This window comes from Hyposmocoma kahamanoa, unplaced genomic scaffold, assembly GCF_003589595.1.
Source record: "Hyposmocoma kahamanoa isolate Upper Pololo Valley unplaced genomic scaffold, ASM358959v1 78, whole genome shotgun sequence".
Taxonomy (NCBI): Eukaryota; Metazoa; Arthropoda; class Insecta; order Lepidoptera; family Cosmopterigidae; genus Hyposmocoma; species Hyposmocoma kahamanoa.
The window spans coordinates 13,199,878-13,223,252 of record NW_020653945.1 but is presented as its reverse complement, the minus strand read 5'-3'; the positions used below and the strand labels follow the sequence as shown (position 1 = coordinate 13,223,252).

General features: G+C 39.8%; 1 protein-coding gene across 1 annotated transcript in view; it reads left to right on the top strand.

The window, feature by feature from the left end:
- The window catches only part of LOC113233372 (GTPase-activating protein), a 22,185-nt gene extending 10,235 nt beyond the window's left edge, over positions 1 to 11,950 (top strand). The window contains exons 6-15 of the mRNA XM_026468497.1: positions 2,451 to 2,667; positions 4,169 to 4,372; positions 5,054 to 5,197; positions 5,873 to 5,967; positions 6,509 to 6,619; positions 7,101 to 7,237; positions 7,841 to 7,982; positions 8,451 to 8,647; positions 9,276 to 9,408; positions 9,483 to 11,950. Coding sequence (XP_026324282.1) covers positions 2,451 to 2,667; positions 4,169 to 4,372; positions 5,054 to 5,197; positions 5,873 to 5,967; positions 6,509 to 6,619; positions 7,101 to 7,237; positions 7,841 to 7,982; positions 8,451 to 8,647; positions 9,276 to 9,408; positions 9,483 to 10,914 — 2,812 coding nt within the window. The 3' untranslated portion in view covers positions 10,915 to 11,950. The remainder of the gene's footprint in view (positions 1 to 2,450; positions 2,668 to 4,168; positions 4,373 to 5,053; positions 5,198 to 5,872; positions 5,968 to 6,508; positions 6,620 to 7,100; positions 7,238 to 7,840; positions 7,983 to 8,450; positions 8,648 to 9,275; positions 9,409 to 9,482) is intronic.
- Positions 11,951 to 23,375: the final 11,425 nt, after the last annotated feature.

The following is a 23,375-nucleotide window of genomic DNA, read 5'->3' as shown; positions in this document are numbered from 1 at the left end:
GTGTGTGTGTGTGTGTGTGTGTGTGTGTGTGTGTGTGTGTGTGTGTGCGCGCGTGCGTGCGTGAGTGCGCGCGTGTGTGTATGTTTGTGTGTGTGTGTGTGTGTGTGTGTGTGTGCGTGCATGAGTGTGCGTGTATGGGTGTGTATCTTCGAGTATGCGTGTGTCTATGTGCCCGTGTGCATGTGCACAATGCGTGTAACTGTGTGTGTATCTACTATAACTCATCTGTAACATATGTTAGGTGTAAGTTTCTGTCACATCATAGTTTGTAACAGACCTTCCACATCACCGTATTTTTGTGTTTTAAGCCATGCGCTCAGGGTACTTTTACACTCGTATAAATTCATAGGATAAATGTGAAGTTTTTTATTTAATGTATACATCGGCACTTCGTCTTATACATTTTGTAAATTGTCTTTTAGCAAAACTTGTTTTAACAGGTATGGCAGAGGCAACAGGACGATTTCTTCTTTTGTTGAATATTTTATAGACAAATGTTAAAGTTTTGTGTAACCTCAGAATGCAACATAAAACATATAGTTTTCTAACAGACAATAGATCAGCATGCTTATACAATTCCTCAGTGGAGAATCTATACGGTAGAAAGTACATCACTTTAATTAGGGATCTTTGTGCTCTTTCCAACTCCAGGAACTTCGTCTTAGCAGTGCCACCTTAAACAGAAATGCAACAACATAGATACATAACCAACTGAGCTAGTGCAATGTACACTATATTTCAAAGGTATTTTCCTGCTACATGTCTAATCATTTTAAAAACCTACGTTGACGTTAAAACAGAGATGGTTCGATAATTGCCGGCATCGTCTCCTTCTCCACCCTTCTCCACCGATGTAATGATTGAACATTTTAGGGCAACAGGAAAGACTGTTGGAAACATTCATTCGCCAAATCTGTGATAATTGGAGTTACCTCAACATGTGCCAATTTCAAAAACCTTGTTGTAATATAGCCCCATCCCGGACTACAATCGGACTTCAGATTCATAAGAACAGAGTAAACTTCTTCGGGATAAGTTTCTAGCAGAACAAACGACGTCATTCTGTAATTAGTAGCATTGGAATTCGACTCAGAATTTCCCGAGTACTCTTCAAGCGCTATTTTGTCTATGTTGTTAACATTAGTAGTCTTCTGAGAATTTGCTGTGAGAATTTTCTCAGCCAGTTCTTTACCTGCATTCACAAGGTAATTATTCACAAAATTAACAGACTCAGAAGGATATTGTTTTAATTTCAGTAATTCTACGTGTGACATCTTCTCCGGCTTATAATTAGCTATATTATTTATACGCTACCACAACAGTCTTGGATTTTTGTTAGTTTTAGCAAGCTTCTCTCTCTCGTATTTCCGTTTTAACTTCTAGAAGTTTATTGATATAATTACGGTATTGTCTATAGGTGATATTTAAAATTTGGTTATCGGGATCAGCGCACAACTTTCTTTGCATTTTATTTCTGTTCCTGACATCGTAATATACCTGGAGTAACCCATGGCTTAATAATTCGCCTGGATTTAGGGATGTTTACAATAGCAGTATTTTCTTTCAATGATTCCTGTAACATGCTTATTAATGTATTTGTGAGTATATTGGGGTCATTGCATTGTAGTAATGCAGTTAATTGTTTTTTGATTAGACTTTCAAGAGCTTTATTATAGTCAACTTTTGTTTATTTTGGTTGTAAATTTTCGAATTATTGGAAATATTAAGAAGCACCATTAAATGATCCGGAATTGTTGTGTTCAAAACTCCGATCCAGGCTCTATTATTGTTATTATTCAGTTTTAGATAGCAGTGGTCTAGATAGTTGTTTTCTCTAGTAGGACGGGAGTGTCCAGAGAGGAGTCCATGCGTTGACATCATGTTTAAGTAACTTAATCTATTTTTGCTTTCTTGAGTTTGTTCTTGTACTTTAGTAATCATTAAAATCTTTAGTATACTAAATTTCTCATCAGCGTCGAGCATCATATTCTGTGACATTTATAGATTTTTTTACATTTTTGTTTATTACAATACCAAGTGACGGGACGAACAAGTCGTGTGCCTGGTGGTAAGCGACACAGTTGCAGTGCCATTCAGAGCTTTAAATCGCGTAGATCTTATGTGCACTGTTACTGCGCCCGCCACCCTGATACATAAGTCGACAAGTCCCATGTCCCTGTAATTTCACCAACACCCTTACCCTTCAAAACCGGAACGCAGTAATGCTCATACTACTACTACGATATGGAGTTTACTACCATTAATACATACATACACCCACACAATCCACGCACTACGATCCTGATGACACAACTCTTTCGCCTTATCACGACGCGTCAGTGCTTTCATACATGCTCGTTGGTTAAGGGTTTCTTGACCTCGCGCTACTTTAGTACGTCCTCAATTTGGTCGTGGTAACTATTAATAATAAATATATTCATATTCTACAGCGATGCGACGACGATATTCCGCGGCAACACACTTGTTTCGAAAATGATGGACGAGGCGATGCGTCTAAGTGGCGCTTCATACTTGCGCTCAGTCCTGCGGCCCACTCTGGCCGCGGTGCTGGCCGAGAAGCGTCCTTGCGAAATCGACCCCGCGCGAGTCAAACCCTCCGCCGCTATTGCTACCAATCTCGTCAATCTGAAAGACTACGTCGAGCGAGTAAGTAATAATAACTACCCACCTATACTGAGAATGACGATTCTAGGCATATGAATATTATGTATTTGTCAAAAGTCCTTCGGACCGTACTTTATGATAGCCGTAATTACTATAGTATGTCGTTTTTGAAGACGGAGTAAAATGACATTTGTAAGGTTAGGTTTTAGGTTTTTAAGGTTTTAAATTTTAAATAGTTATGTGGTTGTTGTCGATAGCTTGATCTATAGATTGCGAACGATAAAATTTTGCCAAAAATTACTGGATTGTTAATGTTACGTAATATAATGATTACTAATTGCGTTATTGCTTTCTTTATTCTTATTTTCACAATTTACCTACTAGTATCGAGAATTTTTTTTATTCATATACATTTTAACAAGAACAGCCGAATTTGATTATCTTTTTTGAATTAAAATGAAAATCTTTAACGTATGTTTCCACTTTGTATTTTTCATAAACATAGTTCTACCAACTACATAAAAAAAACTACTAAATACAATGTACATGTATGTATGTATGTACAAACTTACAAAAATTGACAATGCAGATGAATTTGTGCTTAGTAATTGTCGAGGATGATTCAAATGAAACAAGTACAGCTATTTACTCCTTAAGCGTGACCAATCGATAGTCCATAGAATATTTATCGACTGCAATCACTAGCTGCTCGCAAGCGGGCAACACTTTTACGCATTAAACTGGAATCCGTCTTCAAAAAAGGCACGATATAAATACAATATTAACTTATTAATACAAAGATCGACCACTCAGAAAAAATTCCTTCGATCCGGTCGGATTCGAACCGACGTCTTCTTGCATACCGTGCCACACGCTATACCAACTAAGCCACGGAACGAACCAACGGACCTCACGAATTTTTCTATGTGCTTCCGTCGTGTCTTTGTACTTGGTCTTTCAAAGACTTTTTAGTCGTAGCGCCATCTATGAGAAATCTATGACAGATTTATCACCCAGTTAGTACCTTTACAGCTACCAGTCCTGGCGAGAGATGTCGCTATTCACTGTATTAATTAAATTTTTATTGAATTGATATTCAATTATTTTTTGTGTAATTACTCCACTAGTTTGTTATAATTATTAATACAAAGATCGACCACTCAGAAAAAATTCCTTCGATCCGGTCGGATTCGAACCGACGTTTTCTTGCATACCGTGCCGTTGAATATCAATTCAATAAAAATTTAATCAATACAATATTAACTTTATTGAATTTCAAATATGATATTAAATTTTTATGAAATTACTCCACCAGATCGTTATAATTATTAATTACAAAGATCGAACACGAAGAACCAATCCAACGATCCAGCTGGACTCGAACCAACGACCTCGCCATACCTTGGAGTAATTGCCTAATTAATTAAATGGTTATTAAAGGAAGCGGCGAACAATGTTTCCCGTGTCGAGCAGGCCCTCCATCCCATTATTATTATATCTATTTAGAGTACCTATGTTGACCATGATGTTTGCTGTTGGACAGGTGTTCGCGGCGATAACGTCGTCATATTCCATGTGCCCTGCGGCGATGTGCCGGCTGTTCGACGCGCTGCGCCAATGTGCGGCGCGGCATTTCCCGTGTAACGCCGAGGTGCGCTACTCGGTCGTCTCAGGGTTCATTTTCCTGCGGTTTTTCGCGCCTGCTATACTCGGGCCCCGATTGTTCGACCTTACCACAGAACAGATTGTAAGTTATTATTATTACTAAGACTTTCACCCCTGAATTCTCGGTCTAGAAAATTTCAAGAATATCTTAACATTTTTTAGCATTTTCGAGACTAGATGTTTTCAGTTTTTAAAAAACTCAATTAATTAAACAGCATTAAATAATCTAGTAAATAAAAAAAGAGACAGTAAATTTATACTGGTTATATGGACATAGTGACACTGTAGAGTGGGGCTTTCATAAATATTTTTTTTTATTTTATAATTTGAATTAATGTTTAAAAGCTTAGCTTTTTAGTATTAAAACCTATTTCGAAATAGTCTCGAAAGTCTCGTTTTTCCCGGGATTCTTGAGACCGCGTCGTGTCTCGAGAATCCGACTTTATTCCGGGAGGCGAAAATGCAGCGAGACTAAAATCTCTACCTTCTATATCTTATTGTCAATTTGTGATGTACGCCTCAAGTGCGTAATTTCGACGCTTCCCGTTTCATCAAATTAGAGATTGCTTTTTTGTTCAAGAGTATAATTATTATTATATAATTAATATTAGAAAAAGTAAAAGAAGAAATTGGAAAGCGCCTAAATTAACGCGGCTTAAATTTAGTTGGTGTGGGGCGACACTAATCCATCTTTGGCACTTTCCAACGCCCTTGAACCTAGGATATTTTTTTCACAAAATAACAAATGCTGATTGTTGTAAAGGACCCACAAACGAATCGGACTTTAACGCTGATCTCGAAGACGATCCAGTCGTTAGGCAACTTGGTGAGCAGTCGGTCGGCGCAGCAGGTCTGCAAGGAGGAGTACATGGCCGAGCTGTACCGTAGTTTCTGCACGGCTAGACACGTAAGTCTACGGTACATTATGTCATATCCCAACAAATATAGTTCTGTTTTTCTGCACTGGATTACCGTGCACTGCACTGTGAACATTAGCATAAATGACGGCTACTTTATTTTATTTTTTATTATTGTTTATTTTGGTCCAGTGCCAATTTTTTATTGAAGTTCTATCTATAAAGTATGTAATCGTATGATTGTTATTATTTCATAACTTAGTTGTATATGGGTTTCTTTATATTTATTATGCCTGTTATAATTATTAATATAATTCGCACCCCTCATGGAAGAATGGCATAAATGGAGTTACGTCAAATATGTTCATTGCTCCATTAGATACAGAAAAATATAACCCACATCCTGTCTGATTCTTGTAACTCTATCTACAATATTAGTCGATAATTTAATATTATTAATATTTTTATCCAGCCACCGAATTCAATGGAATTTCATATTTTTTACTCGTAAATTGATTTATGACGATCTGTGTTTTTTCATTAGTTGAAAAATGAATATAAATGTAAAAGAATCACACCAATTATCTGGTCTTGAAATGTTCCTACGTTATACGTTGTGCCTTTTTACGTTCCGAGGGCAGAGTACCAGAGCAACGATATTAGTTTTGAGGGCACCACACACGGCAACCCAGTTTAATAGTTCAAATATATGGCTCTTATTTCAGGTACAAGCAATAAGACAGTTCCTGGAAGTAATCTCCACTAGCTCAGACACGCAGAACAATAACGTCCAGGAAACTTCGGTGCTACTTAAAGAGGGGTAAGTTCTGCCGATTACTTTACGACTCAAATAAACAATTACTTGTTTGTGAACTTTTTAATTTAAAACTATATCTTTGGTTATTGCTTCACTTGGATCAGACACGGGTATGTATTATACTATAATGTACTGTTCACGACATGAATGGCCCTCGACGTACAGTAAAGATCTTCTCCACCATCTTTACCCTGCTACAATTGAATTTTACTGCACTTTTATTTATTTTACCTAAGCCTTGATGGAAGTTTACCTTACCTATTTCTGCCGCCATGCAGTAATGTCAGCATTACTGCGTTCCGGTTTTGAAGGTTAAGGGTGCTGGTGAAATTACAGGCACATGGAACTTATCAGCTTACGTCTCAGGGTGACGGGCGCAGTGGCAGTACCCTTCAGATCTTTGCGATTTAAAGCTCTGAATGGCACTGCAACTGTTATGGACAGGCGTGTAGCTTACCATCAGACGCACAACTTGTCGTCCCGTCACTTGATGTAATAAAAAAAGAGCCATAATGTTTATTGTTATATTTAACTATACTAACAGGACGATGATAAAACGTTCGGAGGGAGTACGCGCAGGCGCGGGCTCGCCTCGGCGCCGTTGGACGCGCGCTGCCCACGCGCACGCTAAGAGAAGACATTTTAGACTTACAAGGTAGTTAAAACTTAGTTCAATAAAGCTTCTTATTTCGAGATAAACTCCCTTATAAATGTGGCTCTGTTAGTAGTAACTAACAGCAACACCTATATGTTAGTTATATGTTTTTAATAGAGCAAACTTTTTTAGTATGTGCGTTCCTTTGTATTTCAATTTAAATATCTTTTTATGCTTCTATGTCATTGTTTATTTATGAGAAAATATTTTTGAATGCAGTTCTTGATAAATGTGTTTCAAATCTGAATGTCCTAAATCTCTGTAAGGTATTCATAAACTCTTTAAAATTTCCGCAAAGTTAGTTCTGTAAAATTGTCTGAAACTGCTTTACAGATTACAAGCTCAGCAGTTGAAACTTACTTCTGTAAAGTTAGAAATAACCGTCTAAAAACTATAAGGCTAAAATTATAGATGTTTGTGTATTTCCTATTTCGATACATGCAATGTCGGCAACGTATAATTATTTGAATTTGCATTGCAGTGGCGAGCTGACATGGTCGCGGTGCGGCGCGAAGACACCGGCCCATCGGCTTCCTCTGTCGGGCGTCGTGGCCGTCGCGCCTGTCGACTGCCCGCCCGCCGGCGCGCCTCTCGGCGCCAACAACATATTCCAGATCGGTATGTAGATAATAATAATGATGACAGGCAGTTATCACCAAATATCTGATTTCCAATTACGCAATTACTTTGCACAGCATACCAGATTAACTAATTTAGATAGTCTGTTTCCAAACAAAATTGGTCATACCAAAGTCGTCATTAGGTAATATACATCTGACATGACTAAACCAAAACCAACGTGTCTGTAAACAAAAATTGGCTCTCTGGCGCTGCTCTACGTCGGATAGGCAAACTACGGCCCGCGACCATTAAACAAAGAATCACCTTCTTTTCTTGCCAAAACTGTCGGCATCGCAAATGGAGCCGGCCTATGACGAAGTCATGCAGAAACAAAAACAGTTCCATATGTCACACCCCCAAAAAAACCCTAAGCGCCGAACCTGGAATGGATCCAGGTGAATTTTTTCTAGGTGTTCGATCATTGTTTGATAATTAAAACAAACTATTCTGTAAGTGGAGTAATTTCACAAAAAATAATTTAACATCGTGGTGGTGCGGATCATGACATTCAATAAAACTTAATAACCATACTATTTTCACCGTTACCTATTTATTGCCTATCGATAACCTAATAATGGTCGATATAATTTGAATCATCAGTGCACCGCGAGCGCGTCCTATTCGTGCAAGCCAGCAACTGCGTGGAACGCGCCGAGTGGGTGCGTCTGCTGTCTGCGCTGTGCCGCCATTCGCCCGCAGCGCGGCCACACACTGGTTACTACGCAGATACTTATTGGACATGGTATATATACATGCTGTTTCCACTATGCAAAAATTAGTCACAAGTATACTTTTTATCCAAAATCATATATACAAAAAAGTACCTGGGTGTCAGTGGCGGATTTGCAATCCCCAGGCCCCAGGCCATGTAGTCAGTACCAGCATCCGTTTAGTAGATTTTGAGTTTATCGCGATCAGACAGACAGACAGACGTAGTGAGGTAGTGATTATACATTACATTATAGATATGTAACGTATATCTATATTTGATACATAAAATAAACGAAAGTGATTTAGGAAGATTATTGTTATACGATGCGGTGCAGTGCGGCCCGCCATAATGTGCGTGAGTCTTAAGGATATTTTGAGTTATTTCTTGTTATCCTTATTGAAATTTTTGTCACGATTGGCCGCCCAAGGCTCGGGCCTACTGGCCCTTAGGGCAAATCCGCCATTGCTGGGTGTAATTATGTGCATGTTATATTTGCAGCTGCAGCCGGCCAGAGGCGGAGGCGGAGGGGTGCGGCGGTGTGGAGGAGGGCACGGCGGCAGGCGAGCGCGAGACGCTTCGCGGGCCTGTGGCGCTGGCGCTGCGTCTCGACCCGGCGCGCGATTTGCAACGTCTGCACGCATTGCTCGTCGCGCACGCGCACTGCCTTGACCAGCGCCTCCATCACCCCCATAACAGTACGCATTTATCCCATTTAAAAAAAATCTTCAGTGTATTTAATTTTGCCACGCAGACGTCCCCGGTTTGATTCGGGGGCCGGGAGAAATATTTGTGTGGCCTACATTTATGTCTCTCGCGTTTGGGTGTATTTGTAGTTGTCTATATGTGTGTCCATGGCACCCGCGATACAGGGTTTCCCTACTGCGGAGCTATGAGTGTGTGTGTTATTATTAATGTAATTGTAGTTAATATTAATAAGTTTCCCGACTTAGGTTTATACATTTTATTATAAGTGACATTTTCCTACCCAACACATTTACGCCCCGTTCACACGGCGGCATCCTTTTTATTACAGGAACAGTTTTCTTGCGGGATCCTTTTTATTGGCGAATGCAGTTTCAATACTAGCATCTACAGGATGCTTACAGAATAGGACGTTTACAGAATGCTTAACATTCGCCAATAAACAGAATCTTATAAAAATCGCTTTTGCAATTAACAGGATGCCGTCGTGGAAACGGGCCGTTACTTTAATAATATTTAAGTGTACTAAACAAAATGTATTAAATTAAACTTGTAAATTGATATTATAGTTAACGTAAACCAAAACACTTCACCTATTAATAGAATTTTTAATGTTAATAGACGACTTGTCACCGGAGGATCGCGAGGCGGAGGTGGCTACCCTCCGTGATCTCCAGGAAGTCATGTTCAATCTCGAACATCGGCATCGTACGTATCGACGGTCCCTAGCACGTGAAACCAAATATGGCAGCAAGTGAGTAATGATTTGTATTACGAATAATAAATAATGTTTCTAGACAAATGATATTAACGCATATTTTCCCCCAGACAAGCGCCTATTGGCGACGACAATTACCTACACCTGGCGGGCGCTGGGGGCAGCGTGGACGGCGGGCCCTTCCTGTGGCGGCCGTGGCGTAGCGACAACGCGCCTTCGGTCGACCTCGACGGTAAGCCGTTGCAGGCTACGCGCGACCTCGCCTCTAGTTCCGAATCGCTGAAACTAGCACGGCACGCCGACGAACGCTCTTCCGGCAAGTCCAACCGGTCCGCCGGAAGCGGTTATCTCACCATGTCGTGCCTCAAGCATGAGCCTTCCGAGGACAGCGACGCGTCGGCGGAGCGGCCTGCGCGGCCGCCGAAGCCAGCGCGGCTATCGCCGTCGCGCGCGACCGCGCAGCCGCCGCTATGTGAATATGTGGATGTAGAGCCTCGGCCGCCGGAACGGCGCGCCAAGCCCGATGCATCACCCCGCCGCCCAGACACGGAGCCTGTGTCGCGGTGCCGCGAGTACGAGCTGATGGCCAATTTTATGAGCCACGCTCATCATCGCGATGACGACACTCCACCTGCCGTGCCGCCGCGTGCGCGTGCGCTGCCGCCGCGGTCGCCACCAGAGCCCGCAGCGCGGTCGCCCAGCCCGCCCCTCACAGAGGCTGCGCAGCGGCCACGCTCGAACATCGACAACTTGTCCACCGACGACAGCCTCCTAGACGAGTTGCAGCGCGAATACTGCGTCCTCAAGGTATGCGAAGACGACCCACCGAAGCCTTCTGACGAACCGAGCATTGCACTCGTAAAACCCGGCGATTCCCCGGAGAAGGAGGACTGCGGAATATTCTCCAGGGTCAGTGTGCAGAGAAAATCCAATCCGAACAAAACTCAAACGAGATCGATGAAACCGCTAAAGACATCCAACTCGACCTCCAACGTGGCGGACGCTGGATCCAGCACTTCGCGTCCTCTCGCCGAGCGTCTCACTCCGTTCTTTCTTAAAAAGAAACCAAAACCTCCGGAAGATGCCCCAATTAGCAAAAGCGCACGGAAGGAAGACAACCTCATTGGGCGACTGACGCCCAGATTTGGTCAATCGCGATTGTACGGGCGCGAACATTCGTTGGAGTTGACGCAACCTGAGAGCCGCACTCGTCGGATTGAACGCTCTGCCACCACTGTCAATTTCACGCGCCCGATGAACTCTTCAATTGTGGCCAACTTAAAGTTCCTCAGCTTACATCGATATGGTGCTCAGGAAGAAGTGCAATGCCGTGCATGTGTTAGCACCAACGAGGAAGATACGACACAGCCGACTTTGTCGCAGGACAATAAGGCAACGAGTACAGAAAATACTGATACTACAGATGGCGCTGAAAATGGTGCATTAGATTATGTTGTGGGAGAAGACAGTCTCGACACAGTGTCATGGCGGCACGCGCACACGCCGTCGCTGTTGGCCGCCACCAATGACATCCGTCTTTAACGCTTTGGATGGCGGCTGTTGCGACAGCGCCGAAGATACATGGTTAGACCCAGACTGGACGTTTAGTGCTTCTGTAAATTTATTAGGTATAGGGTTGTATTTATTTCTATATTTTTCGAACTCCTTTTGCGTCGACCTGAAGCCATGTGCCTCCTCTAGATTGTAGTAGTCTTTTTCTGAAAAATACTGGTATGTTTTAAGTATATGGTAGCTTAAATACTCAAGTAGGTGCCAAGTGTTGTGCGGATCCGCCATCATCGGCGACAAACTCACTCATTCCTGTTGCACAATTATTATTGTGACACAATTTTAAAAGTCTTAACTAATAAACTAGTTACGATTTGTTTCTTATCTTATCTTGAATATAGCAATACGAGATAGAGTATACTTTTATATTTTTAATATTTCGTACTGTACATGCATGTCCTAAGATGGAATAAATTTATATTTGTATTGCATGCTCATGACTGGACATGCGCGACGGTATACCGCAATTTTATGAACACTGTGTATTTTATTGCCTTCAGTTTAGTTGTTTGCCTCCTGCAACTTATCTTCATTGGAATAGGTATTCGATTTTCATATTTTTACCATTATTAATGTTGCTATGCAATTATGGACAATATACTGCACTTTTTTATAAATTGTTTTCGCACTACATATTCACATGTACTTAAAAAATTTTGATGTTACTGAGACTCTGTCCCTTTTTATTGAGGTGTCGTTCATATTCTAAACTAATTAATTGTAATTAATCTTAAATTCGGCCTTAACGATTTATCAAGCCGGCCTTTGGGATTAACACCACTTATACTGTGATTCAATTTTACAATCTTATTAATATTTAGTCTGTACAATATACTTCTAATTAATCAATAAATTAAAGAACTGTATGAATGTCGAATATTATAATTACAATCGTGAAAGGAACCTAGATGTTCCCACTTCTTAAATAATTTTATGATGTTAATTACTTATTAGAGAATGATGGCAATAGCTACTTCCGAAAAGTTGAAGTTTCAGAACTCTGTATATTATGTGCATTGTTGTCCTCTGATTGAGAGGAATTGATCTAACTGTAAGAATAAAATAATGTACAAATTAATTAATATTTCATATAAATATATTATGTTATTTATTTCACCTATTTTCATTTTGTTAATAAAATTTCACATAACTTCGAATTGCAAGAATGTGTATTATTTTTTACGAATATTCTATGGCAATGGATCATGACGCGCGGAGATAAATTGTACTGAAAATTGTATGCTAACGGCATTACAAGAATTCTAAGAGGAAGTATAATAATAATACATATTTCTTCATTTATCTCCACAAGACGTTGCAGCTACTGGAGGCGGCTGTGGATAGGATCCCAAAACAATACACCTTTGACAAAAAATATAAGATACAATTGTTTGAAGAACCCAATGAAGGATTGAACCCCAGAGAGGTCCGCGTCTTCAGTGACGGATCTAAAACGAATTCAGGAACAGATACTGGGGTATTCTCAGAAGACCTCAATATCAGGATATCAATACCACTTGGTGACCACAACACAGTATTCCAGGCTGAATGCATGGGCGTCAAGCTGGCGGCAGAAGCAATCATAGCGAGTAAAGTTAAGAACCACTCCATTCGAATACTCTTCGATAGTATGTCAGTGCTACAAGCACTGAATAGCTATGACATAGACTCAGGGCTCATTTATGAATGCCATCAAGCACTCATGGAGGTATGTATACAAAACCACGTAACCCTACAGTGGATTAAAGGACACAGGAGCTCACGTGGCAATGATGCGGCAGATGAACTAGCCAGAAAAGGGTCGGAGATGGACGCTGTAGGACCAGAACCCATAGTATCCCTCTCCTACCAATGGTTCAGAACAACTATACACAAAGGTACAAAATCGTCACATAATAATGCATGGACGGCCCTTACGGTCTGTAGACAGGCGAGTGAAGCACTCCCAACACTCAATGCCAGTCTATCTCGCATATTTATTAAACTCAAAAGGCAAGAGCTTCGCACTCTAACTGCCGCCCTAACGGGTCATGGTCCATACAATAAACACCTTTTCAATTTAGGTATCACAGACAGCCCTCTATGCAGAGCGTGCATGGAGGGGGAGGAAATGGCTGCGCACATCCTACTACAGTGCTCCGGTGTGTCCAACTACAGGGCAAAGTACCTTGGAGTGCCAAGGTCGCTCCCCGAAGTCTTCAGCAAACCGAGGAGGCTGCTGAGATTCCTGGAGGAGCTTGTGTGGCACGAGTAGGATCCTGCACCCACCACACGCAAAATAGGCGCCTTGACGTCGAGTTGCGGACACCAGCCCTTTGCACCAAGTACCAACACGTTGCAGTGGTAATACATATTGTTACATATGTTTAGAGTAATGTATTGTGGGAGACGAGCCCAAACTAAGCATAGCTAGGGTAATATATGATAGTATTAAACTGGTGTAAACGTGGGTCCCCAGGCACCCAACCTCTAGGATGTCGTGGTAGTGGTATTGGCTGTAAGAGTATTGAGGAAACATGTTGTCAACCTAAACAACTAAAAGAAATTTTGTGTGCACGCCCGCGTGTGTGTGTTTGTGTGCAACTCATCATAGTTGCAAAAGAGATCTAGTCAGATACAAAAAGAGAAAAAAGTAAGCCTTTTTCGTAACTGGTTATGAAAAGAACAAATTTGCATCCGTTTTCGTAACTGGAGTTTTGAATACGGATTAAATATTCCTTTTTAATAACTGGTTACGAAACAGTGAAGGAAAAATCTTCTTTCGTAACTAGTTATGAAAAACAGTTACGAAGATGGACCAAAATATTCCTTTTTAATAACTGGTTACGAAACAGTGAAGGAAAAATCTTCTTTCGTAACTAGTTATGAAAAACAGTTACGAAGATGGACCAAAGGAATTTTAACTAACATTAGTATTTGGAGAGAGAGCAAAAAGTGAAGGGCTGGAAGATATTTATTTTATTGTATATGAAAAGGCCTAAGAATTGAAAGAAACGCTGAGCAGTAGTTATCGAAATTAATTCTGGAGGACATAATATTTTTGCGTCGCGAGACCAGCAGAGATGGAGCGAAGGATGCCTGAGAGTGTCGTTTCAAAACCGCAAATAAAATAAACCGCTGCCTGCCTGAGAACTTTGTACGATTTGTGGAGATCAGCAGTCGGGTGGGGAGCGTTCAAGTATTACGTAACGCAATTTTGAGGGTCTCGTGAAACGTTACGATGCGTTACAGGGGGAGGGGGTCTTTCTTACAACACGTTACGTAACATTGTTACACGTTAATAAAAAATAGGGAAAGAAAAACTCCCAAATTGGCAACCCTTTTCGCTTACATTTTACGGGGAATCCCTCGATTGTATTTGTCAAGTTGGCAAACCTTTTCCTTTATATTTGATGGGGAATCCCTGGATTGTATTGAACGTCATTTAATATTGTTTTCATCGTCAGAATTCGTTAGTGTTTATGCTGAAGCACATTGTTGTAGCCGGTATTATTAAAGTGAGTTCATATAGTGTTGTGTGATGACTTCAAAAGAGGGAGATTTGCATCATCAGCTGTTCTTGGCCTATAAAAGCGCTCATGCTGACTTATCAGCGCAACAGTGTCAAAAAATGCCAACGAAATTTGGAAAAAGGCCAAAGAAAAACTAAAAAATAAAGAAAAGTTATTAGAACATGTAAACCATGTTATACGAGAGTTGAAGGTAAAGGCCACGAAGAAGAAAGCAATAATGCTTGGATATTTTACACAGGTAAGTTTACTGCTAAAATATAATACTTATTTCTTTTATGTATGTTCACCGATTTCTCCGTCATTTGAAGGCCGATTTCCAAATTTTCTTCAATCTTATATTCTTGTGAACAATCAATTTATTACCAGAACAATATATTCAATGAAGTCGGTACATTTCTGGTAATTTTAACAAAAACAGTTCTTTTTTCGTATCGGTTTTATTTTTTTTATTAAAAATTATCATTAAAAAACTGGTCATAAGTATTATATTTTTCTAGCTACCGATGAAAACATCAAACATGCCAGCAACACCAGGGCCCAATGTACCCTCGACTTCGCGTGCTCTTCAACAAAAACAGGTGCATCTGCTTAAATATATATTTTGTATATTATGTTCTTTTTAGGGTTCTGTACCCAAAGGGTAAAAACGGGACCTTATACTATACTATATACGGACAGCGAAGACTTCGCTGTCCGTCCGTCCGTCCATCCGTCTGTCACCGGGCTGTATCTCGAGAACCGTGACAGCTAGAGAGTTGAATTTTTCACAGATTATGTATTTTTGTTGCCGCTATAACAACAAATACTAGAAACAGAATAAAATTAATATTTAATTATTTGTATGGGGGCTCCCATACAAATAATTTCATTTTTTGCCTTTTTTGGTACCCTTCGTGCGCGAGTCCGATTCGCACTTGGCCGGTTTATTTATTTATCGCATGTGCCAATATATACCAATTCTTAATTTATTTTCCCTTGGTCCATAGGTTTCGGATGTTGTAGCTTCATCCACGTGCTCATCTCTTACGGAATCGATTGGCGCTGTCGCTGTACAAGAAAGCACTGCCGTCAAACGAAAGATGAGCGATACCGACGATAAGCAAGGTCAGAATACTGACGAGGAAACTGTGGAGACATCGTCTACGGAGCCACACACGACTTTGACTGATTCGGGCATCATTAAAACTGTTTCAAGCAAACCGGCTCAAGAAACTCTCATAAAGAAAATTGGTCTGCTGCAACAGAGAATAAATGTTCTTACTGAAGCAAGGGACACTGGTTTAGCAAAAGATGATGTTCACGACGAAATAAAAAAGCTACGTAAAGAGTTGAAAGAACAAGAGAAATGTTTAAAGAAAAAAAGAGACTCTGCTAAGCGTGCAAAAATTTTTCGAGCCAAAGAAAAACTGGAGAAAACAGAACGTCAGAGAAACAATCCTGCTGCAGCAGTTGCAGCACAACCCCGAACTGGCCCTGGGCAGCCCCCTTTAGTCGACTCGCAACCTGCTCTCCTAGAGACTATAATTAATATTGCCATTCATGGCAGCGCTGCTGATGAACGCCGCCGAACAGAGATGATTAGGAGTTGTCTCACTCTGTCCGACCTGCATGAAAGGCTGTTGTCAATGGGATTCCAAATTTCTCGAAGCGGCACATATCTGCATTTACTCCCACGCGCTTCTAACACTCAAGAGGGAAGAAGGCACGTACGTACCGTACCCGTAAAGTTAGCAAGACCACAGGCCGAGATGCACAAAACGCACGAGGACGGAGAATTTTGCACAGCTACAATCAGGTCATTGGAATCTCTCGCTTCACTTCTGGGACCGCAGCAAGTATTCGTTCTTTCACAAGACGATAAGGCACGTGTACCAATAGGTTTACCGGCAGTGAAAAGTCAGAGCCCGCTTTTAATGCACATGGAGTACAGAATACTTTTACCTGATCATGACTGGGTCGTGGCAGAACGGCATAAACTTATTCCTTCTGTATACGCCGGCGTCAACGTGGAACCTAATAACAGCTTTGGTAAGGAAGAAGCTGTTGGATACAGCGGGCCGACACACATATGCATCAGGAGCGGAAAACATGCATCCTCCACAGCGAACACACATGCTTATGATTTCGAATCACTTTTATCAATACCTGCATTCAAACCCTTAATGATGACAGAATCGAACACCGTGAAGCCAGTGATCATCATCTTTGTAGATGGTGGGCCGGACGAAAACCCGCGTTATCGCAAAGTCAAGAACTTTGCGATTGAACACTTTAAAAAATACAATCTGGACGCCCTGTTTATAGCGACTAATGCTCCTGGGCGGAGCGCATATAACCGAGTTGAGCGTCGCATGGCTCCCCTCAGCAAACGACTAGCAGGCGTCATTCTGCCTCATGAACATTTTGGTTCTCATCTCGATGACAAAGCAAAGACTACGGATGATGAACTGGAAAAACGCAATTTTCAGCACGCTGGGGAAACACTTGCAGAAGTGTGGAGAGAAATGAAAATCGATAATTTTGCCGTTTCGGCGGAGTATAGACAGCCTGAAGATAGCATGGAGGATCCAGCTGAACCAAATCTGGCGTGGTATAGCGTTCACGTCCGTGAATCGCAATATTTTTTTCAGGTTGTAAAATGCGTGGATGAATCCTGCTGTACACCATCGAGAAGTGCATTGAAATCTGTGCTTTCAGATACTTTCATGCCGCCACCTTGCCCAATACTTCAAACCCCAAGCAAGCTCGTAGTACCCAGTTTGCTGGACAAAGGAGTATCCAAGTTTTCGCCACTTCTTGTGAGGTTGTCCGTTGATCTGTCACCTCCCCTAGAAGGGTTTAAGCAGATGCCTTACGATTTCTTTTGTCCATCTGTACAATCCGACTTAAAGAAGAAAGTATGTCCAACCTGCGGGATCTATTTCACATCTCAGAAGAGTGTTCAAATGCACTGCCGTTACGTGCATGGCAAGACTGTCCAAGACCATTGTGATACTAGAGTACTGCCACAACGCCTTGCTGCCAGAAGGGCAAATGAGGTTCTCTGCATTATGCGTCGCTACGAAACATCGTCTGAGGATGCTGACTGGCTCGACGAAGATGAAATTGATGCAAGTGGCTTAACAATTCCAGAACCGTCTTTGTCTGCACTCCAGATGCCAGTGATGAATGAATCTGAGTGGCTAGCAAACCCGTGGACAGAGGAGCATTAACTTCAGTCTAATTGCTTTGTAGAGCTACTTAAATAGATACTTGGTAATAGTTGATTATTTTTTAATTTTGTTAAGAATTTCGAGTAAGATGTTTAATTTCAGTTGTGTTTCTGTTTATATTTTAATTGCATTGCCAAAGGTTAACATAAATATGTTATTTTCTTATAAGAGTTTATTACTTATAAAAGAACTAAAATACTTAGGAGAATGAAGGACAAAAACAATTGTAAGCTAAAAAAAAAAAATAATAAATAAAAGACCTACGCAGGTGTTGCGGATTACAAATCTCTTGTTTTATTTAGTATTATACAGAGGATAATAACTAGTACATTACTTTTTGAGACTTTCGGGTAAAAAATATCACTTGCGCGCTACGTAACGTCTAGAGAGGGGGGGGGGGGGACCGAAAAACGTTTCGGGGGGTTACAAGGGGGGGGGGGGGGGGGGGTCAAAAATCTTCAAAAATTGCGTTACGTAATACTTGAACGCTCCCTAGAGAGTCATGAACTTACTTTTTTGTATGTGGAAAATTGAATTATTTTTTCGTAAGTCGTAACTTAAAATTCATTTACTAACAAATGGGCTTTGGATGCCAAATAAATTATTTATTTATTCATATTACTTAGGAAATGAAACTATTTTTCCGGATTTAAATCGCGTATATTTGTTTTTTCAAAGAAACAAAAAAGTCACGGTTGACTGACGTGGTACAGTCTTCAAACAGATAAGTCTAATATCGATGCAAACCACCCTATTTTTTCACTATAGTTAGAATAGTTTAATTAATTTAAATACCTTATTTTTAATTTTACGGAGTACGGAGAAACCATCTTCCCTGTTGAAATTAGGATGTTTTTTAATTTCAATGGCCTCTCGCAGCATCCTGGGTAGATAACGGACTTCTTTTGCAAGGACCTGGGGTTTGTCAAACTTCATTGAATATGTAGGTTTATCCATGACACGCTAGCAGACTGCAGACTTGTTTACGCGACGGTGTTTGACATCAGCTATATGTTCTTATAAATAATTTGTAAAACTTAATATAGCGTAAATTGGAATGTTTTCTTTGTAAAATTAAAAATAAGGCATTTAATTAATAACTATTGTAACTATAGTGAAAAAATAGGGTGGTTTGCATCAATATTAGACATAACTGGTAGAAGAGAAGACTGTACCACCTCAGTCAACCGTGACCATAGGACCTGTAAAGGGCCCGAAACGTCGGTTTGTTTGAAAAAACAAATATACGCGATTTAAATCCGGAAAAATAATTTCATTTCCTATGTGTAACAATCGCGAAAACCTAAGAACTCGATATTCATATTACTATTTGATAGTAGTAGAAAGGAAATGAAACGACCTTAGGGGCGATATTTTTTACTTTCGGATTACAAATTTGAGACTATGGAAACTACATTTTTTTCCATCCTCTAAGAATCAGCTACTCGTTTGCCTCTCTAGATTTATCTCGTTCAACCTGTAACCCTGTATACTGTTGTGTAATTTTGTAAAAAATTTCAGAGTAGTTTTTTTTCATCCTTTATGAAATTTTTCCAGAAATATACCCAAGAAATTGGTAAAATTAGAAAAATTGGAAAAATATAATTTCGAAGGCTAGGCGAAACGTTTATTGAAGTTTTGTTTAGCATGAATTATAAATTAAACTTGTTATAGGTAAACGCCACCATAACGAAAAACGAAATTTAAAATTATTTCACAACAGCAAAAACGCCTTTTGGCTCCATCGTTTTTCGTTCAGTAACTTCTAATTTTGACAGCTGTCAACATCAAATCTGGAAAATTATAATATAGGAAAAATATTTTAACCCCTTAATGCATGAATTATGAAGGAGGTTGAATAAAATATTTTTTTATATTGAAATATGTTTACTTATGTTATGCAATACAACATGAAAAAGAAAATTACTTAATATATATAACAATTTCAAATATGTAGCCATTTATGGCTTCGTATGCATTCAAGTCAAAATTATATGAATTCATATAATACCTTAGTATTTCTTAGTATGGTATATAGAGTTGGTTGTTCGACAGTGAACCAAGTATACACTATGAACCGCGCCAATAAGTCAGAAACGCGATATTGGAATTTGGTGTAAATTGCACCACGTGAACTTTTATTATAGGCACTTCTCTCTTCTAGTATATGTCTGTCTAGTCTATTAACTTTTTAAATTTTGGTTAAATAAAATTAGCTTAGAGGAGTTAGATGTAATATGCTTTTACTGTAATAATACAAAAAAATATCAACAATGAAACCTTCCATTATGAAGTAGCATATCAAATAAGTATACTAATTTGTATTAAGAAATAAATTAGTACTTTTGGTCATCCATAACAGGCCACATTTTCTGTAAAAATTAAAAAGATAAAATCAATAGGGCTGGCTAAAACATGAATGAAAGAGACGCATTACTACTTTGAAACCTCTCCCCGGCTCGTTTTATAAACTTAGTGGCCCAGTTTAATATACAAGGCCATGATAATTACCTCGTTTGAGTGTTGTCCGAGAATTTACAATAACCTTTTTTTTTGTATACATTTTAATGAAAATGCATTGTATAAATATTTACGAAAATGATATGGATACATGCTATGAAATACCATTAACATGAAATACCAATTTATCATTGATTGTAGTTTGTATACTTTTCTCTCTCAAAAAAAGTACACCATTAAAAAAAACTCGTGTCCTTTGACTCGTGCTCGAAATACCGCTCACGACGTGATCGCACGAGTGGCGATACGAGGCGCGACGCGAATAGCGAAGTGACCGTTTGCACATGCATGTCGTGCATCGCATCGCCTATCGCACGAATGTGTGAACGCGTTTCAACCACTCGACACGAATGTTTCGACGAAACATTCGTGTATAGCCAGCACGATAGTGTAAACGCGGTGTTACTTTGCGACGCCCCTCGTGCCTAACTTCGCGCGACGGGTGGCGATATGAGTCGCGACGCGACTAGCGAACTGACCGTTTACACATGCGTGTCGTGCACAGACACGCATGTGTCTAGACATATATCTAGATAGACGCCGCAAGTCATTGACTTACAAATAAATGGACGACGGGTCTAATACAAAAACCACGAAAAAAATGTCCCAAGTCAACCTATTCGAAATTTAAATTGTTATGTCATCGCAGTATCGCGCTGTCCGTAGAACAAATGAAGACTAAAGCTGAGTGTCGCGCTCTGTATACGATTTTAGCGCCTTACAAGTGCGGACACTTTTTAGCGCGGACCCGACTGCCGCAAGTACAGCAATTTGTATGAAAACCAAGCATACCACATTTTTTGTACCCACTATGACGTCACAAGAACTGTTTAGTGATGAAACCTCCTTTCGCTCGCTCTAAATCGATTGATTGAACGAAATATGCGTAAATACGCGTATTCCATTCAATTAATCGATTCCAAACAGAATAATTTTTGTTCAAGTATTTGTTCGTTACAAATGTAGTCGTAATATTAATATAGTAAAAATTACTAGAATAAGATATTTAAATCCATTAAATCCTTTATTTTACTTGTTTTAAAAAAAATTTGATTAAAAAAATTGAGACTTGAATTTTTAATCGACTTTAAATATTAAAATTATTGTCCTTCCCATAAAATGAGCTCATTTTAAAACAAAGACAGCGCACTGTTAATTCTTTGCATTATATATTTTTTTGTATTACTCGTACTACATATCTGGCGATGTACTCGTATGTAATTATTTGCTCACTACATTCGGACATTCGAAGCAACGTGCTGCATAATCGCAGTACAGAGTACTAAAAAAACCGACCTCGAAAGTACGTGGAACGATATATAATTACCAAGTTTTATTGAAATCGGTTACCGGAAAGTGCGCAAACCGGATTCATCCCCTAGTTCGCCACTATACGGGACTTGACACAGGAGATGATAAAAATCGTTTCTCACTACTCAAAGTATATTGAGAGAAAAACGCCTTGAGTTAAAAAATAGCAAAATCAACTATTAAAATAATTGCTCACTATACTAAAATTTAGGCGCTATTTATAAACATGGATCTTCATGCGTGAACAGACACGCTTAGAGGTGGATGATTTCCTTCAAAATTAAATGGGACCACTATGGAGGTACCCTCTTTCTAACAAAAAAAGAATCATGAAAATTGGTTCACAAATACCGGAGTTATCGCGTAACATACATACGAAAAAAAACATATAGTCGAATTGAGAACCTCCTTCTTTTTGTGAAGTCGATTAAAAAATTATCGAAATTACAGATACTACTGATAATAGATACTACAAACCTGAAAAAAAAAACGGGATGTTACTAAATGTTATAACAAAAAAGTTATAGAATGTAAGTTTTAATAATTCCCGTCCCTTTTTCAAAATCGATCAGAATCGAGAACAGTGTTGCCTAACGTCTACAATGTTAAATTTGGCCAAAGAAATGTACAAGCGGCCATACCACGAAATGCATTATACAAAAGTGCGTTCGTTCAATATTCATGGCGTATTAACAAAGGATCACAAATATTTCGCACCAAGTAAAAGACGCAATGTAAAAGAAAGAAATCATTTATTCCTTGAAACACAGTACACATGCATTTTATAATAATAATACTGATAATAATAGTAATAATAACCTAAGGATTTGAAACTGAATACATATAATATATAGAGTACAAAGCGTTGCTGTGCTGCCAAGGAAACCGTGACCCACTCAGCTTGTTGTCGTCTCACATTCAAGTGCTATGACGCCGATTTTCAGCGGATCCGGCAACAGAACATACACACATCAAAAAAAGTTTGCGATCAATAGCATAAGCTCCTATAATTCTTTAAATTTAACTTTATCAAGAAAAAATCTATGTTGTATGCTTTCTTTAAATAGGAATACCCTGTTTGAAATTAAAATATAAAACTATTTTTTATTATTTATTTTAAAAAATTGAGCCATTAATCATAATGTAATAGTGATAGAAATTTCATAGAAAGAAAAAGACTGTTTAATTAAACTTAAACAACAATTTATTATTAAAAGGTGTGAATTCAATATAAAATAACTCCTCCCTTGGTTCGAATACATGCGAAGATCCTCCTGGGCATGCTGAGGATCAAGTTATCCAGCATTTCCTGGGGTAACCTATCCCATTCTTCAATAGCGGCTTCCCTGAGCTCTGGAACTGTCTGGGGACGTGGCTCACGGTTCCATACTGCTCGTTTAAGAGCTTCCCACGCGTGCTCTATTGGGTTTAAGTCGGGCGAGCCGGCAGGCCAGTCTAATCGTGTGATATTGTATTCTTGAAGAGCAGCATTGACTCGTTGAGCTCGATGTGCGGGCGCATTATCATCGACCAGTACAAATTGGTGCCCATGGTTTACTCGGAATGGTCTGATGATATCATCAATAGCAACTGCTTTGTACATGTCTGCTGTCATGAAGCCCCGATACGGGATCAAAGGCGTTCTAGCTCCAATCATAATGCCACCCCAAAAGGACACCGATTTTCCGCCTTGCTGAACTGTTCCAGTGGCAGTTCTTTGTCTTTCACGGTCGCCTGGTCTTCTCCAGACACGGACACGTCGGTTGTCTGGATGAGTGCTGATTCGGGATTCGTCAACGAAGAGACAGTTTTGCCAAATGTTTTCGTCCTCACCTTCTTCATTTTGCCGAAGTCTAGCCCACTGCAATCTTCGTTGTTG